A 19,706-nucleotide genomic window follows, 5' to 3' on the forward strand; every position below is an offset into this window, starting at 1 on the left:
GCAGAAAAGATGGGCTAGCATCCCTTCTGTTAGCCAAATGCTCCTGTTCTCATAGGGACTCAGCCAAAGACCCATTAGGAAGGTACTGACCTCAATACTCTGTGGATCAGGCCCTAAACTCCACAGAAGCCTCCAGCTTCCAAGGAGATTACACTCAACCTGACTTTATAGGCAGAGAGAGAAGGAATGGGCAGCCTCATGCTACAGCTTCTTTCCCAGAAGACCTTTAAGCTTCCCACAATGTGCAATCAGAGGTTAAATACTGCATAACCACCAGTTTACCTCCCACAGACTTGCAATGTGGTGGCCACATTCTGCAGAAAGCGAGGGAGGGAGGGAGGAGTAATGCATTTATGCCTAAACACAAAGGCATGGCAGGGGTACCCAGCACCCATGTGCCCCTGCAGCACACATCTGTGCCTGCAGATTGCCTGCTCCACCCTTGGCAGAGAACCTGTCTGCAGTAATGCTGCACAGGTGGGTTCCCCAGGAGGGTAATGGTATTCTGATACAAAAAAAAAAGAGCATTTTAAACTCCTTTTTCAGCATTCAGACAAAACAGTACTGCAGCCATCTCACACATCCTACACCTCATGTTAGACCTTTCTTATCTTCAGTGAAGCCCACTGCATTTCTGCCGGGCAGGAAGCCTACCCAGACCAAATGTTGCCTGCATGTAAAGGTTACTAATTAAAACAGCTCCAGAAGTTGTCAACTGAATTCCCTCTCCCATCATCCTCCCCCAAAAAAACAAACTTCTAACTAAAAGTCCAGTGATGCCAACTGACCTGCCTTCCCTGATGGTGCTGAAGATCCAAAAGGAAGTACATTTAACAAGCTGTTTGTGAAACATTAGAGAGCCACTGAGCAACATTTTGTAAATCTGGACAGCTATACAGAGTTGTTGAGAAAGACCTTTTGTGTTTTCAGCTACTTTGCACATGCTCATAATCACAGCACTTCTAAAACTCCAGGAATCTGCACCATAGGATGCTCAATGACATAGCAAATAACTCTTCCATTGTTACAGCAGCAGCAGCACTCAGATACAACTCTGGCATTTACTCCCTGAGAAGTAAATACTGACTTAACACCAACTCCCAGAGCGTATGCAAAAGCCATGTAAATGAGCACTTCCATCAGTGCAGACTCACGTTCAGAGTGACACCTGCCACTTTATTCTATCTCGCTCAACCTTGGAAATGCTAAGAGAGAAATCTCTTACATCTCTGATGCTAAGAAGCCAAGAGGTTCTCCTCTAACTTCATCTAACCTCTAACTCTATTCTTAAATGGCCATTTTACATACAGCATTCCAAACCCAGCAACAGGCATACACATATATATGACTCCAGGGTAGCAGCCAATGTAAGTAGCACCCATCAGCAGCTGAAGACAATTTTATATTATGCAGATCTGGGATTTTTAGGTCAGATCTTTATCTTCAAGCAATTGCTATTTCAAGTTAATTTTACAGTAAAAGGCTGGATTAGTGACAGTTTGGAAAGCACAACACAATGAAATTTCCTCCACCTAGCTTAGTGGGTTTCAGGCAAGGAACAAAAGGGACTTCTCAAGAAAAAAGAATGGACCCTACCAGTCAGGGAGACAGCAAGGAATTAAGAGAGCATAAGTGATTGCCATACAACCCCACGAGATGACCTGTGTCACCTCAGCTCAGTGATCACTGTCATCACTCAACCCATCTCCCAGGCTTCTCTTCACACTGCCCTCAACAGATCTGCTCCTCTGTACATCTTACTTATTCTGTCAGGAGAGCACCTCTCTTTGCTCTCCATGGGAGAACCTTCATGCTAAGTCTCTCAATGGATCATAAATATACTAACAGACTATTTTTTATTCTTAAATGTGCCATAAGATGTATTGTCCTTGTCACTCCAAGCCTCACAGGAGGCCTCAGAGCATTCCAGCCCCCAACAAGCACTATACAATGCAAATAACTAGCATCATCAGACTTAGTACCCAGCTGGAAGGGCTTATTGCCAAGTTACCAGCAATTCTTGACAAAAAGTTAGGCCCATAGATAATGAAGCTAGATTTCTACCTACCAGTACAGACTTTTGAGACCATGACTTCATGGTTCTGCATTAAGTACCCCTAGCAGAAGGATGCAGTGGTAAACTGGAGAGTGTTTAAGTGCCAACCAGCATGCGCTCATTTGCAGGTTGCAGTGAGGAATTTGCATGTGCGTTGGGAAGAGAAAGGGTCTGTCTCCACGAACAGACTGTTCCCAGCCTACCACCATGACAAACACAAGGATCAGCCTGCAGTGCTTACAGATTCCCAGCCAGCTGATCTACCCCAACAGTAAATTTACAGCACTGGTCTCAAAAGTGTGAAACTCTCAGGCATTTCCTTCTGACATGAACAGCTATCTAACAGAGGCAAGGACAAGACCTCAAATCCTATCTTAACTGTAGCACAGCCAAGAGCTCAACACACATCTGCTGAGATAAAACACCAGTATATCAATAAGCCGTGATGGCTTCTTGAAACCCAACGAGAAGGCAGTCTTCTAAGGGAGTCACTTACACATCCTTAATTATGCTGGTTCCACAACCAGCTAAACTATCATTTAGGCAATTCCAAAACCATGGTAATTGCAAAATAATTTATAACTCAACCATAACTGCTTATCATGAGCAATGTACACTGCATGTTCTTTTCAGATGACAGCAGAGAGAGGTAGCACTGTGATTTGGAAAGGTTCCTAATGACTGTCTTTCGTTAACCTCCGCAGGGAGAAAGAGACAGCCATCAGCAGCAGCACCACCACTCATCCACTTCTGGAATCCCAGAGCTAGAGGGAACACAGGGATACTCATCCTGATAGGACATGTTACAAAACAGTATTCCCCCGAGGATACAGGCAAGCTTATATAAGTAGCAGTGAAATTCGGCAGCCTTCCAGAGAATTTATCCAACTGCCTGCAGTCTCCCACTTCAAGGTAGCTGAGATATTGAGCACTTGAATAAAGTAATTTGATTCACATCACGTGCATTTTAATAAAGAACGGGAAAGAACAGACACCTATTAGTGTTTGCTAATTTTTGTTTCCTAAAACACTGAAAAGTAAAACATCTTCCTCCTTTCCCCTGCCTTCACAGTCATCTCCAGCACTGAAACAAAAAGACGTATTTATGAATAGAAACCTTCTGAGTGTTTTTTTAAAAAAACAACAAAAACAAACAAACAAACAGAAAGAGTACCAAATACCAATTTAAAAAAAAAAAAGTAAAACAAAAGTTTAACAAAAGTACTATAAACTCTAAGTTTAAACTCTCCTTTTCCCTTTCCAGCTCTTTCCATTTCTTCCTCTCATTTCCATTCCTTGAAATGAACTGGGATCACTGAGATCACCTGGTAGGAGTCCCATAAGCCAACTTTGCACTCTTTGCTGACTTAAAGTTTAGACTGGATGGGCCTATCTAGAAAAAGATGACAGATGACGAAGCAATGTTACCATGTTATCTGCAGCATCTGCACATTTTTATGTCTCACTTTTCATGTTGGAAACTGCTTCTGCCTGACCTCAAGAATGAGCGAAAAAAGTCTACAACCTGAATGGACAGCAAGGTGGGAAACAGATTTCAGTGAGATCACCTCATACCTCTTCATGGCTTGCATTTACTTCAGTTAACATCTACCTAACTTCAATGACTCTTTACATTTTGAAGAAGAACTGTTGCTAAATTCTCAACAATCTCCCATTCAATTACACCTTGATAGCCTGACATACACACACTGCCTTCCTCTGCAACTCCTCCAGCAGAACCAAAGAAAAGCAATTTCACTGCTCTCTTTAGTGCTGAACCAAAACAAAAGCCCAAGAGAATAAAGGTTTTTCCTTAGATTCCTCTAAATTTCTCATTTTTTAGGTACATTGCATATTAAAATAAGGATTTGGTTTCCACAGTAGCCAAGATTGCAGGAAATCCAAAAGCATCTGTACAAGGCAACACTGCATACAGCCAGACCACGCCTCAGACCTGCAGACAGGAGGGGTTTCGGTCACACTGCTGCCGAGCACATGCTCAAGGTAACCCCACTTACACAGAAGCCTGGCCTGAAAGTCTGACTTATCTGGGACTGCAAAAAGCCATCAGGCAGCGCTGTGTCCAAGTCCTGCTTTGTTCTCATGTTGGGATGAGATTCTGCCTTCACTTCCCAAAAAGCCTGCACATCTCAGAGGATAAGCCATGTAAATCCAACACAGCACACAAGGCCAAATGCAAACACAAAAGCAGCAGCCTAAATTATGTTCAGATACCGAAACTCCTGGTTTTCTCCCTCCATGTCTATCATTTATGTCTAAAGGTAACATTTTTCCCCAGAATTAAGAAGCCTGAAACATAACATTTTTCTCAGATTCACCTATTACAAAAATTCATGTTAAATTATTCCGTATCAACTACTCTGCACCTACACACAAGCTCTTACACTTCTGCACCGAACAACAATAACTTCTGTCTAATCATGCTAAAATACTGAGTTTTGGACAGGTTCTCAGTCTAACTATAAAACAAAAAAATTAACCTGGAATCTGTCTACATGAGAGCACCACAGAGATAGTTGCTTTCCTTCCTTCCTTCCTTCCTTCCTTCCTTGGTCCTGCCTGCTTTCTTTTCTTTCACTCTTTCTCACCCTCTCACACTCTTGTAAATACCTGGTCAGATACTTTATATCTTTGCTCAAGGTTCTTATAGACATCACCTTTTTTAAGAGGAGGCTTATTTTTAGCATCTGTTTTGAGCTTTGAAGGTAAATGTAACAATAAATCACAATCCCCTGAAAGACTTTTATTACTTGAGATGTTTTGGTATCTTTCATACTGAGGCTGCTACTCAGAGAACAAAAATTAATTATTTTTTTGTGCCAAAGGAATTGTATGTAAGGCTTTAATTCTGATTAAAGTTAGATGGATTAAGAAAAAAAGTCTTCTGTAATTAAAAGAGCAAAACCAACCTACCTACCTCTATCCTCTGAACAATCAAAAGAAAGTGTTCAAAGCTGACAACAGGATTTTAAAATTGTTTCTGCTCTTATATATACAAAATTAACCTCTATCATGTAGGAAACAAAATGGTGTCTTGGAACACGTATTTTAAGCTAAGGGAGACGGTCAGAAGATGCTGCTGTTCATCAAATTGAAAACAAAACCTACCATAAATATTCTTCCTTGACCAATACTTAGCAAACATGAAACTGACTTAGACTGGAATGAATGTTGGGAATGAAGTTGGGAGAAATCCCTTGAGGGATTCCAGATCCATGTTTTATTGGCAAAGGCACTGTGATCCTGTTCCCTTCCTGGTATTTGAAAGGCGCCAACGTCCATTCACTCTTCAGCCAAAAGTCTCTGAAGGTAAGAAATAATTAATCATACACACATTCAGAAAAGGAGGTTTAAAATAACGTTCAGGTAACAGAATAGGTCTGGCATTTCTCTAAGCAAAACTGCTGATTTCAGTTTTGCTTTCCAGAGAGAAGTGTGATCCATTATGAAAGCACTAAAGACATCTTTGAAAACCAGAAGAGTTTTAAAGCAGTTTGTGACTGAATACTTAAATTTTTTTTTATTATTTTTTTTTTCTGATCATACAGAAGAGCCTTCAAATAGGACATTTGCAAAAGATCAGGTCCTGAGATAACAAGACGCAGAAATGAAGGCTGTAATTCAGTGACCAAGGGTGTCAGGAACCCTGACATCCCACTGAAAGGAACCAACTAAAAGACAGTGGCTTGATCAAGGAGACTGGAAAGCAACACATAAGATTAAATATCTAAAACCTGGACTAGATAAAGTTACTAAAAATGCTTTCAGTATTTCAGGGACTCATGCCTTAAAGGAAATAAAGCTCAGTCTTACCACTAAAGAACAATATGAAATCATGACTAGGAGCACACCTTACTGTGCACCTCTTATAGGGTAAATTTTGTCTCATCCAGGCTTCACTGTGGATCCTGCAAGTCATACTCCCCTGTTTTGAGCCCCAACCCCAGGAAGGGATGGATGTCCCCCAACCTGCAGGAAGCAGGTAGCTCTGCCCCCTCAGGGTAGCCCCACAAACCCCAAGGGGGTACGGAAGCACCCGCTCCAGGGGCAGGGTCACCACCGTGATGCACAGAAGCAGTGGGCTCAGACTGCTGACAAGCTGAGCCAAACAGTGGGGTGGGGAGAGCAGCCCAAGCCTCCCTTTGGACATCCCCAGCCACTGGTCACCTGGCTGTGAGAAGCCGCCGCAGCTTCCCAGTGGCATTTTCTATGGGAAGATCCGTGGAGCTGAGAGGGACTCACCAAGCGGTGCAGCTGCCTCCAGAGCCTCCTCCGTGAGGCCTTGCTGTCAGCACTGAAATCAGCCCAGGGTTAAGGGCTTAATCTTTACAGGTGCTGAGCACCCCAGGGAGCCTCACACAATTCAAAGGGTCCAGCCTCTGCCCTCCTCCTCCCCAGCAAATTTGGAAAAAAAAAAAACAGCAGGAAGACAGTTTACAAGGATCATTTTATCTGAATTAAAGTTGGAGCGGGCTGTAAACTCCCACAGGACATCTAGGTTTACACACTTGAGATGAAACTGTAAATTGAATATTAAACACACGTTTTTATCAAATCATATTTCTCCCAGGGAAGGCTGAGGACTGCCTGTTTATTTTTTTAATCTGATTCGCTATGTTTACAAGTCATAGGAAAAGGTAGTTATATCAGCTGCTCTTTTTCTATTTGAATGACTCTGATTTTGTTTTCCTAACATCACTAAGAAAACTATAATGCAAAAAAAAATAAAAATCTATAATCTGTGAAAAGGCTCTCTAAAACCCATCAACCAAGTTGTATCCATAATTGCTTCCCTGGCTTATCAAAAAAAGGCATATTTGCATTATCTGTTATCTTTAGATACTCATCCTGGTCTACAAACAGAGTTATCAATCCCGTTCAGAGGCCAGTCCACAAATTGAAGTTTTCTATAGAGGGAATTAGCTATAAACAACCCTGAGGCAATTTTCTTTGACAGCCAATGGTAAACCATAGGAAGTAACTTTAATAGTGATTTACAGTTCTTCTCTGGTTTCCATCCAACTTTTCCTTCTTGTGCCTCTGTTCCATCCAAAAAGGAATTTTTCAGATGTTCTAATTTCCCATTCAAGATGCAATCAATCCCAACTCTAGGTGTGTCTAATCCAATTTTTACGGTATGTTCATGGGCCAGCACCAGAGAAAAAGAACTCTCTTTTTATTTTCTTTCAATTGCCTCTGCTGCAATCACAAGACTTGTCATCTCCTGGTGTGAAATGCACAACAGTAGAAGAGAGAGGGAAGGAGATCTGAGAGACAGAGAGAGAAATGAGCCAACCTACCAAAAAAAAAGGGGAAAAGAGATATACAAAAATAACATCAACATTTTTAAATTATCCTACATACTGAAAGCATCCATTTCCTAGAATAATTAATTAACTGAAGATTTTTAAAGCCTGTGCAGAGGTTTTAAGTTCCTCATTTAAATCAAAATATGCTGTTAGAAGTGGGATACTTAGGAATGGACTTCCAGCTTCACAACAACCGCCTTCCTCATCTGGACCACACTGAAGTCAGATTCAAGTCCTGTGCCGCTTGCTCATACACACCACCCTTATGAAGAGGAGCAAACCCCACTGCATGACTCCCCACACCACCCAGAGTCAGAGGACTATTCCTCCCTTACAAATCAAAGAATTTTCCTCTTAACAGCTCAAGATACATTCTAGCTAACTCAGAACTTACAAGAGATGCACATTTAAAATATTATTTTTCCATCCCTAATTAAAAAATGTCTCTTTAAGTGACTGACGCACACACTGGATCTTACTGTGCATCATGGGCACAGCAAAGAAATAACAAGCAGGGGCATGGCTCCTCTCTGGGTAAACTACAGCAAACGAAGGTAAAGCAGCCAAAAACCCACTGAAAACAAGAGACCTGCCTGGATTTAAATCTGTGAAAGCGGCTGCAGAAAAACGGAGGACAATTACACCCCAGAATTTAGCAAATAAGAAATATCCCCTGTATCAACACAGACCAGTATTTTTTTTCCTTTTGCGTTAAGGAAAAATACATTTAAAGCTCAGCCCATGAAGTCTGTGCACTCTCCTATTGCTTTTCTTTATATGTACATACGAATGGGGACACGTATATATATATGTATGTATATATACAATTTTTTTCCCCTGATTGAAAGCTAGTCTAATGGGTAGGCACTAATGGATTTGAAGTGATAAGGAGAAGGCGGACATGCAAAATGCTCCGCAACTTCTGTTCCTAATCAATCACCAGAGATCAGTGACATCATTCAAGCCTTTGATCAGAGCTCCCCTTTCAAGCTTAAAAAGAGGGATACATTGACCCACACCAGTGGAGGGACTGAAGAAACACCCAGGATACAATTCACAGTGAAATATGAGAAGTCACCGGCATCCCTCTTCAGAAAAACTATCCCTTCCCACCTTCCTCAAGGAATATAGCGAGCATTCCAGAGCAATCAAGCACAAACAACAGATTTATCTTTTTCCTCAACAATTAGAAAACAGCCAAGGAAAGAACACTTCTAAAAAATCCTCTCAGGTTTTATTTTCAAAGTCCGCACACACACTTTACCCTGAGCAGGCGGTTTATTCTTTTTGCTTGCACTGAAAAATCTTCTCAAGTCCATTAGTACCAAAAAAAAAAAAAAAAAAAAAAGAGAAAGGAACTTAATTTTTCCAAAATGCCTAAGCAGCTTTATCAACGCAAGGTTGGCTCCCGTTTTTAAAGAAGAAATAATTTTTAGGAAAACCAGCCTCACGGCAAGCGTTCGCTACACTGAGCACTGTCCTTTGTCCATTCAGAGAGTCCCGATCCCTAATCCCACTTCAGCTCAAATTGAGCTCCATTGTTTCTCAGTTCATCTGAGTTTCCATGGCACTTTCTAGGACTTAAGTGTTATTTACTTAGTGCGGTTTGTTAAAAAAAAACAACAACAACAAAAAAACCAACAACTAAGCCTTAACGTGAGCATCAGGTTTCCTTTTAATTTTTTTTCCTTTTTACTTTTGATAAGCTCAAGCTGCAGTCAGCATTTTACAGTCTCAGAGACTTCTTCCATTTAAAAAATCTTCAAGAAAGAAGAAGTTGAAAATAGACCTGAAAACGTTCACTTCATTGTTTTGGCTTGGTTTTCCCCCATCTGTATTTTTTTTTTAAAAATCTAATTGAGCTTCTGAACAGCAACAAAAATGTAGTTTATTATCTCCCTCATCAGGTGATCAATGATTTCATTAATAAGACAGATAACAAAACTGTCATATCATCGACACAGTTATGAAAGATGATCCTGGCTTCTTGCTCCATTTTCCAAGGTCTGGGATTCTCTGTGGCAGCTCTGAGTCCATTCAATATTTTCCACAGACAGAGAAAAGTGAAAATCCATTTTGAAACCAATTTCAATTAGGATCCAGAAGCTGTTATCACAGGTGTCGCAGAATGGGCCCGTAAGTGGAAATGTCGCCTATCCATTCTGAAATGAAACCTTATCAGGGGCTACGAAGATGGCTGAGGACAGCCTATCTGTAAATTACTTTTCGTCCTGTGTTAACTCAACCCTAGTTCTGTCATATGGAATTCTTTCCAGCCCCTCGTAATCATCTAATGACTAACTAGGCGCTGCACCAAAACAGCTTTTATTCTGCTCGGGCTTCCCCCGCCGAACGAGGCTGCAAATGCAAATAACTGGAGGTGGTGGGGCCGAGCCGGCGTATTTAGTAACATCATTTAAAGCTCTCGTAGTTTATTACGGGGAAGTAACGGGCTTGCATTCTGAAGCCTGTCTCCACCCATTGCATTCCTGGTGATTTTTCAATTGCAAACTCCAAGGCCCAGTTATTTCATTAATTCAGCACCCAAGTAGTGAGGCTTTTCTCTCACATCTTTCAGCCTCCTTTTAGCAAATTATCCCATGACGGAGGATTTATTCAGTCAAAGACCTCGGACTCTGAGAGGCAACAAAAGAATCAAGAGACTTTCTGGTCCACCTGCCTGGCGAATGATGAGGCAGGGTAAAGCCTCCCCTTAGAGAAACCAATCAAACCATTGTGTGGCACAGTCAGACCTTTTCAACTGTCAAGCCAGGAGAGCAGGAAAAGAGATGAAAGAACTCAGGATGAAGCTACCATTTACAGAACCATGTGGGAATGGTCTCCAAAGATTTAATAATTGGGATGGAACTCAACTTTCTGAAAACTAAAAGAAAGACCAAAAAAAAAAAAAAAAAGGAAAAAAAAAAAGAGAAGAGAAAGGAGAGAAAGAAGTGGGGGTTGGGGGGAAGAGAGAGACAGGAGGAGGGGAAAACACTGCCGGTCAGGCCCAGAAGGAACTTTTCTACAAAATCCTCTGTTGTTATGTATGAACCCCTACGCTGGAAAAGAAAAGAAAAGCAAGCACACGACGGGGACAGAGAGAGAGCACACAGTTTGTATTACTAACCTGAGTTTCAGCAATTTAGCATCTCATCTGAGGAAAAACTGCACCAGTACAAACCTGTTCTATTAAGCAGAACAAAAAAATTCTTTTGGTTTGGGATATCTAGGTGCATTTTCGAGCTTTTGTATGTGTGGGACTTCAGTTTTTGCATTTCCACTTGGCTGCACGTGGAACATGCACAAAAAGTCGCACTAAATGAATGGAGACTGGTGTATTTTAAGCAGTGGGCATGTGCAAAGAATGTGCACATACAACTCCCATGTAGCAAGACTCCAGCTGATTGCAGGCACAAGATTAGGAACTGCTTTTTGATAATCTGACCCATAAAGCCCAAATTTTAAAATCATCTGAACAGAAGCCAGTTATTTCCCCTGTATTTTTCTTTCCCAAAGTGCCTCCATGCACTTGAAATACACACCCATCAGTAGGTCCAGATCACATTTACAAGTAAATTAACATTTTTTTCTGAATTGCCAGCCTTAAGAGCAAAAAATAGAATCTGCAAATTAAATTGTGACCACTTGCAGTATACATCAAAGGCAAAGAAAGACTCTTAACGGGAAATAAGATAATAACGTAGCAATAAAATCCATCTCATTCCCTCTTAGTTAGGATGGTAAAAGAATGCACCTCCCTTCCCCCCACCACCTCCACCCCAAAATGAGATATGGCTTGGAAAGAATACAGAGAATGTAGTTTTAATACAATACCATTTTTACATAACCACGTACCAATCCTTAAGCACAGTTCTGCCACTTAACTGGCATATGTATTTAGTAACAATTCAATTTCTATGTAAGCAGAAGCTGATGGTTTGTATCTTCCAGAAAAGGGGGAAAAAAAAAAAAAAAGGGCAAAAGTAAATAGAAACATACAGAGCAGGGATATAATCAAATACAACACTGATGCCTGATTATTTCCTTTAAACTGGAGACAGATATGAAATAGAAAACATCTAGAACAGAAAAAAAAAGAATGCCATTTGAAAACCTGTTAAGTAATTTAATTACTTCAGCTGCCTTAATTTACACAGCTCAAGTTGTAAAGCCAAATACTGTGCCTGCCAGAGGGGTTGCCTGGCTTTCAGTCAATTAGAAGGATTGTTAAATTTTCTTTTTATTTACTTTAAGAAGAAGAGCTACTCCACATAGATCCTTCCCTTGGAGATTCCCAAGTCTGGTCTGGTTTTTCAGGACCCATGATGTGAGAGTTTTCAGACTTAATTGTTTTAGTGCCCATCCAACCTTCCCCAGCCCCCTGGCACTCATGTGTTTTGTTGACACCCGTTTCCAGTGGCTGGGTGGAAGGTTCCATCACTTGAACAGCCGTGCTGCTGCCACACAGCTTCCCTGCTTTGGTGGCACGGGCTGGCACAGCAGTGCAAGGTCATCAGGAGGCCGTTCTCTTTTAGGGGATCTTCCCCAGAGACCAGCACTTAGCAGCAGCGAGCAAGCCTTTTTCTGGAAGGCTAGCAATACTACTGAAGCCTCAGCTTCCAGCAGCCTTTTTCCTTCTAAAAATCAAACCTCTTGGTTGCTTCCCCAAGGCTGCAGGCTGCAATGAGTGAGTGTTTTGAGGTTTAATTGATACTGGGCTCCTGCAAAGCACAAGCTACAGAGCATGGTACTACTGCCATACTGGAGAGTCCCATTTTAAACCTTTTTACTATTATCACTTCTCACTCTATTTCAAAACCTTGGTACAATTGTAATATCATTCCTTGGTTTGTTTTTTGTTTGGTTGTTTTTTGTTATTCAGGAAAAAAATTAACTCCCCACTGTACAGTTCCCTAAAGTTAAACTCCACCTTGTCCAGGTGGCAAGCTTCTGCTGCTAACTGATGTTTTCTCCCGATTCCACCTCGTGTTATCCAGCAGGATGTTAAGTCATTACTTACTGATTACAGTGATTGCAGGGATAAGCCACTCAATCATCTCTTTCTGGAACTTGCAAAGGGATACAGGACGATTGACATTTAATATCCCTTATGCTATTAACCACTGCAGGGAGGGGAGAGAAGGTGGGGGGCGGGAAGGAGAGAAATCTCAGGAGAATTAATGAAGCAACACTGTATTGCACTTGCAGATCATTGGGTTTAGAGCAGGGGTAGGGCTGGCTCACTGAGGGACAACACCAGAAAATAGTATCAGGCAGAATGTGTTATTACAGCCTACGATAAACCCTAACTTGATGACTGAAATTTTATTAGCAAGCATAAAGAACGACAGGTGCATTACTCTGAATGAAGATGTATTTAATCAGCTACTCACATCAGATGACAATATACCAAGACATGCAGTCCCCACTTAATGAGAGTCTCCAATACTTTTGCTTCAAATACTTCCGAGCATCAGGAGAGCTCATCCTCTCCAAGGATAGGTACCTTCCTTCAGTTTATTCCCTCAGGACCTCACCACAATCACTAGAGCAGAAGGGTACACCAAATCTTACAAGTTCAGGTCTTTGCTCTTACTTTTCTGCCCTACCACATGTGGTCATTCTACACTTACTTTTCCTGCTGCTCTATGCCACCACTACAGATAGGAATTACTTGCAGTATTTGTATTGCTGAGAAACAAAACCCTCAAAAAACTTACACAGTGTGGATTGTCACTTCCAATATTCAATACCACAGGAAGTCACTTCCTCCTTGACCTGAAAATGAGAAGTGAAGAGGGCCCTTCCATCCCCTCTGATTTCAGGAGAGGAGAAGGGCATCTCCTGATCACTTTGCAGAATCAAGTCTCATATGATCAATTTGGGACTCAATTTGCCGGCAACTAAAATAGTACAGGCGATGTTTCTTGATACCTACAACCTCTTTTGAACCCTAACCTCTCAACAGGACCCTGAGCACATCAGTCCAATGAGGGGGCCAAGAATGGGTACTATGATTAACACCTATTTTATGGTGAGCAGCAGGACAAGTAACCAACTGAAACTTTAGACAGGAAATTTAATTCTTATGGGGTTGCAGACCGCTGAATACTTGCCTCATTCCACCCTGAAAGTACTACTGGAAGAAAAAAAAACAAGGAGACCTAGATGAAGCTGGCTCTTCTTCTGAAAGAATCAAAGTGGATGAATGAACTTCCTCTCATTTATTCATCTATCAAGCTTGGTTTTAAGTTACATCATCATTAAGATAATAATTTCTGCTTTCTATCACTTTAAAGCATGTTCTCAGTAACTATCTGATTCTGATAAAGGTAGTCAAGTCCACAACCTACATACGTTTATAATTAGCTTTTTTTTTTTTTTTTTAAAGGCAGAGTAATAGGTTAATAAGAAATATCAGATTACACTGGAACGAGCTCATGGGTCAAAAACTAGACAAAACACATCAAACTGAAAATAAGTGCTTGCCTGTCAGGCACTGAAGGAGAGTCCCTATACAATAACTGCATTGTTTTAATGCAACATTAAAAAACACAGTTTAGGGCCAAAATGTGCAAAAGAGGGAAGAATTTTAGTCACTGACAAAAATCACAAACCAACCAGTAAATAAACCAGGGTTAAACACAGTATTATAATCTCCTAATGTTCTCCAAACAATGCCACACAGTGCAGGTTTGATTTGTAAAACTATTAATTCATCCATCACAGAAATTCCTTGTACTTTTTAGAAAATAAGGCAAAAATTAATTCCATCCACTACTACATCCATACTACACACATCCAGGTACACTGTCCCTGCTGCCTGCCTGGCCCTCGCTGGCAGAGCTGCATGGAGGAGCAGTTGAGAACAAGCCTCCATAGCAGTCAGTGCTCATCACACTTCAGCAAGGCAGGTCACCAGGCAGACTCCTGCAACATTTACTGCCTCCAAGTTTTTTTTTTGATCCTGGGATTACTTGAGATTGCGGGAGGTACTGTATTCTCCAACAGGGGTCTAGCAAGGCAGGTTTCAAGACCTGCAATACCAGGCAAAAGGCTCCCCAAGGGGGAGCACAAAACTAGTTGTAAGCTTAGCAATGGATACCTCTTCAGAAAGCTATTCCTCGCACAACTTGATGGAAACCTGTGTGTGCATGCACCAACTTTCAGGACTATGACCAAAATCCATGCACTGACATGGGAGGGAACAGGGTCTTACTGCTTTACCTCCAGAAAAGTGGCAGGGCTGGGCTTGTGAGAAGCCAGGGCCAGACAACACAGCACTGTGGTAGCAAGGGTGTCCAGGACACTGGCCTCATTACTCCAGCGTGATACCAGTGACATGGTCATCTCATGAAAACAGTATTTATTTGCTGTTGTTATTACTTTGCCAAAGCAGATCAGTCTGAGGCTGTCGAATCACACAAAAGTAAACTTACTTTATATTCTAGCACAATTTTTTTATTTATACAGCCTTTTGTGAGTCAACATCTCCATTAGCAGTTTTCTTTAGCAGTTTTCCCCTTCCTTGGATATTAGCCTAGCAGTAAATATAGCAGTCAAACAAAGAAGGAGTAAAAGGAACAATCTGCAAAGAAATATATCCTAATAAACTGGGTGCAGTTTGGTTGAGATACACAAAACGAAACACACAGGAGAAAAATATCAAAAGCTTGCAAAATGAACTCAAAACAAAGCAATAGTCCCAAATTAGAAAGTCCCACTGGTGATCAAAGTGCACCAAAGATTTTTATTAGTTATTATCAATTAAGACTTTTTCTTTTTTACTTTTTTTGATCATGTGTATTTTAAAAGATGTTTTAATTTGCTCCAGCACTAAAACCTTCCCCACATGTTTCAGCCTGGAGCACATTTTAATGGCTTAGTTATAAATCCTTGAAATTAGGAGTTTATAATGGAAACACTGGCAGGCCCTTATCTAACACAGTGCAAGCATCTTAGCAATCTAGTCAGTCTGTACTTAGGCGAGTGCAGCAGCAATCTTTTTTGTACTAAATAATGACAGGAACTCAGCAGAAGTGGCTAGTATGCAAACTATAGTCCATGTTTGCTTATTGTTTGAGTCTACAGTGCAACTGGAACTTTCCAAGGGGCACCCACAAGTCTGGGCCTCATAACTTGCACTGGGTAGTTCAGGTTAACACCCAAGCTGCCCATCCACGTCACCCTTCCCACATTCTTTCCCTTGCAACAGGCTTACACCAAACAGTTTGCACATCACATGATTTTAAAGTTTTCCACACTCAGTATTAATTTTAACATAGATTCTGCTACTAGGTGTGTTACTCACTTTTGGGGGATGTTGAAATAATAGCATTTTCTTATTTCCTGATTGTAAGCTTTGCATAAAAACCCATAACTAAGAGCTTTCAATCTATTTATAATCCAAGTTCTGGCTCATTCAGAAGACAGCAAAGCTACTGAGAAAATGCTAGTTTCTGTATCACACCTCAGACAGCTGCCACTCAAGTGTATGTTAGCCTGCAAACTCTGCTAATTAAGGTGTTGTTCAGAAGGAGAGAAGCACTAATACTAGACATCCTTACTAGGTGACATTAGTATGAAAGGCAGATGTTGCTCTGCCAAGGCAGCAGAGGTTTCTGACAAAACCAGCAAGGGTCATTCTGTCTTTTTGTTATTTTTAAGAGTACCTTACCTTGTTTAACAGAGCATTGAAATGCAAATCACAACCATTTAACATTACCACAGTCCTCCGCAAAAAAAGAAGCACTGAATCAACAAAAGCTTCGAGTTTGCAGGAGTGGTATCTTAACATCAACTGATGATGTTCCTGTAGTAACACTCATTCCAGCATTAAAGAACAAAAGATGCAAATGCGATGCAAGCTCCAGCTTTCATGCAAACTGGTTCTTGTAACCAAAATTCATTATCATGAGAATCACATCTGCAAGAAGCAAAACTTGAAAACATTGCAACAGTAAAATTCAACGTTTAAGTTCCTAAAGTTTTGGTACTAGTATGTGTTTTGGTATATGCTCCAGGGAACTTCTACAATAAGAGGGAATTTTTATATCCAGGAAGGAATGGAATCTTTCATCCTTTTGAAGCCCAGCCCCATATCTCTGAAAAGTCATTTGCTTGGGTATACATGAAGGTAGAAACCCAAACCTTGGAGATCCTGGTGACTTATTTAAACACAAAGGCTAACAAGATCAACCCTTACCCACTGAAAAAAAATGCTGTCATTATCTTAACCCAATGTGCCCTCAGGTCCCAGGATGTGTACTAGATTAGCATCTCATTCCATTAACAGGAGACAATAATAGTAACAAAAATTTCTAGTCATTCTAGTCATTCATTAGACTTAGAATCATTCCAGCTGTTGGGATTTTGATGCCCCTGACTGCAGTAACACATCACCTAGATAAAGCAGGTAGTTAAGAACTAATAATACCATTAAAGCTGACAAGCAGAATAGAGAAAATTATTTGAGCACAGGGTAAAACAGCATCAGAATTAGGCAAAAAAAATCGTGAAGGCTTTATTTTTAGCCCTCTAAATCTGAATGTTTAATGACAATGTTAAAGCTAGCCCAAGCAGTCAGAGGTATGTGCCAATATCGAGTTTGAGTACAAACCCCTGACACATCAAAGAACACGCATATGTGTTTAAGTGTGCATCTGTTTGAAAAGTTGGGCCAATGTGGAAAATCCTATTATCCAAAAAAAAAAAAATACAATGGGGAGCTCTTCAGCTCATGTGAACCACTGTAATTCTACTGACAGCAACGGATCTGTGCTGACTTACACCAGCTGAGGATCTAATTTCATATGCCTTAGAAAACTGATGCAACTTTTTCCATAGCTGCTCAAGAGTTTCTATACTGTCTTGGGGATCAACTCCAACCAGTGGATCAGCAGGTGCTTAGTTTGCTTTGAATCTGAAGTCCAGTCACACAGAAGGATACTGGGACGTGTGCCATCTTAATTTTTACTGACCCACAGAGATTCCCCTTTAGTATGGCTGTAGGATTCATGTCTTTTCTGCTTCAGCCTAGTGGGAGATACATGTTTCTTTAAAACCTTTCTTCAAGCTATCAAAATGAGAACCTGACCTGGACCACAAACCCAGATGAATGAGCATGATGTAAGCAGAAAGGGTGAACAGAAAACATTCTGCCAGGAATACAAGACTCCAAATTATGCAGAGAAACATCTTCCAGTTTTATTGATTATTAGACTGATTTTTTATTTGCAAAAAAGCAACAGTTAAACTGCAGCTATCCAAAATCCACAAGTCCAAACACATGTTTTCAAGCAATTTTCTATCCTAAAGCAAAGTGAGTTTTGCATTAGAAGGGACCAATACACCCAGCTCTCCAACACTGAACAATGAAAGGGGCAGGGGTGGGATTACACACACTCTATGAACATGTGAAATTGTCAAGTGATGTAATCTCTGGGGAGAATTAAACAAACTATTCCAGTTTTGCAAATCTACAAGCTGTACCTTTACAACTTGGAAATGAATTTATGGGAGGATAAACTCTTAGCTTGTTGTTTTGTCCTTGGCCATTAAAGAACTTTGGGAAGGAGGGGGCAACCCTTTCTTAGGAGTAAGTTTATTTGTAAAAGAAGAGAAGAAAAAGAACTTTTGCCATTAATTTTGACAGAGCTACTTCTATCTCTTTTGTAATAACTAATTATCTAACTAGTGTAAAAGATTTCAATGGCTAAATGCAAAGCGCCCACAAGTCCTGCCGGGCTAATCAAGGCAATTTCCAAAACACCAAAAACAGGAACTTCCTATAATAAATAACTTCGCACATTTACATCTCAAATTAGAACATCTGGAAGAAAAAGGCTATGCCTGATGCCAAAACAGGCCTTGTATCCTACCACTTTCCACCACCACCACCCCCCCTTGTTCGTTTTGCCTTTCCTTAGAACAAACACTGATCCAGGTGCAAATGCTCAATTCACAAGGAATGCAGTGAACATAAAATTACTGTAGGTTTGGCTGCTAGTAAATCCCTGCTGTTACTCACCATTGGAAGTTGTGCTGGAGGCAACAGCTTTCTCACTGACATCTGTTCGACTGGAGCATTTCACGATGGAATTCTCCCCTTTTTTCTTCTCCGTCGTGGCAGAGCTATGGGCCTGCGCCTCCATGATGACTTCTCATTACTTCAGCCCTCCTTGTACTAATACCTGAATGAAACAAGAGAGCCATAAACTTTAAATACTACGTGAAAGCTTAGCCCAAAACCTCTCACACCTCTCACCTGAAGAAGAGCCTGCAGCAAAACCGAATTAGCAGTCCACAGGCCATTTCTGGACGCCAATCAAATCATGATTGCATGCATGAATTCCTGAGGAATTTAAGGAAACACTAACACCAAAAGTAACTATGTTTGCTTTAAAAGTGGATCATAAACCACTATGCTGCTTGATGAGTAAGTCCATCAGGTTTTTAATAGGATGCAGGGGGGGAAAAAGCCAGCATTTTTCCCCTAAGTCCAGAGCACTTTGGAACAAAGCAAAAGAAATCAAGACAGACATTCATGTTGACTACAGAAGCCAAATATTTAAGTTTCAACATTCATGCTATTCGAACACACTGCAGCAAGAATTATCCTGTCTATCTCTACACCTCGTCCTACTCTTGTAAACATCTCTCACTTTGTTTGTTCAGAAATCTAACTCAAACAAAAGTGCACTGGAGTAATACCCTGAAAACCACAGGGAAAGGCAAACACTATTGCTAATATGGCAAATAATGAGATCACTTTCCTTTGCATGAAAACACTGAAAATGGAACACTCTCTAGAGGTGTGTCTGGTTGTTCTGCCTTTCCCGACTGTTCTCAGTGTTGTCTCCAGCCATTCAGTAATTTTATACGCTGCAGATCATTCCTCACTATTCTCAGAGCTTTGACACTCCTGACATAAACCCAGAAAGCCCACAAGGTTCCGAGAGGGTAACTGCTTGTGCAGCAGTGTATCCAGGTACCCAAGACTGCAGAGATCTTGGGCTGTGAAGAACATGAGCATGTCCAACCACTGGACTGCAGCTTAACTTGATGCATGCCAGTCTGTCCAAGGAAGCTTTACAGGAATCATTGATGTTCAGCAGACACCACACATAGAACTGAAGTACCTGGGTAGTTTGAAAACAATCCTATGCAAGAGTAACCAATAATAATAAAAAAAAAATAAGAGGTTTCAGCTCTGAGCAGCACTGCAGTCATTAGCTAAAGGGGTCTAAAACGGAAGGAGGTTGCACTGTTCTACAACATTTAAACTAATTTAAAAGCTAAAGGCTTTAAAACAAGCCACA

At 40.9% G+C, this 19,706-nt stretch overlaps 1 protein-coding gene across 4 annotated transcripts in view; it reads right to left on the bottom strand.

Moving 5' to 3' along the window:
• Positions 1 to 18,539, bottom strand: part of GLI3 (GLI family zinc finger 3) — a 194,458-nt gene extending 175,919 nt beyond the window's left edge. For all 4 annotated transcript variants that reach the window (XM_051612216.1, XM_051612215.1, XM_051612218.1 and 1 more), the window contains exon 1: positions 18,416 to 18,539. In XM_051612216.1, coding sequence (XP_051468176.1) covers positions 18,416 to 18,539 — 124 coding nt within the window. The remainder of the gene's footprint in view (positions 1 to 18,415) is intronic.
• Between the last annotated feature and the right edge of the window lie 1,167 nt (positions 18,540 to 19,706).

This window comes from Apus apus, chromosome 2, assembly GCF_020740795.1.
Source record: "Apus apus isolate bApuApu2 chromosome 2, bApuApu2.pri.cur, whole genome shotgun sequence".
Classification (NCBI taxonomy): Eukaryota; Metazoa; Chordata; class Aves; order Apodiformes; family Apodidae; genus Apus; species Apus apus.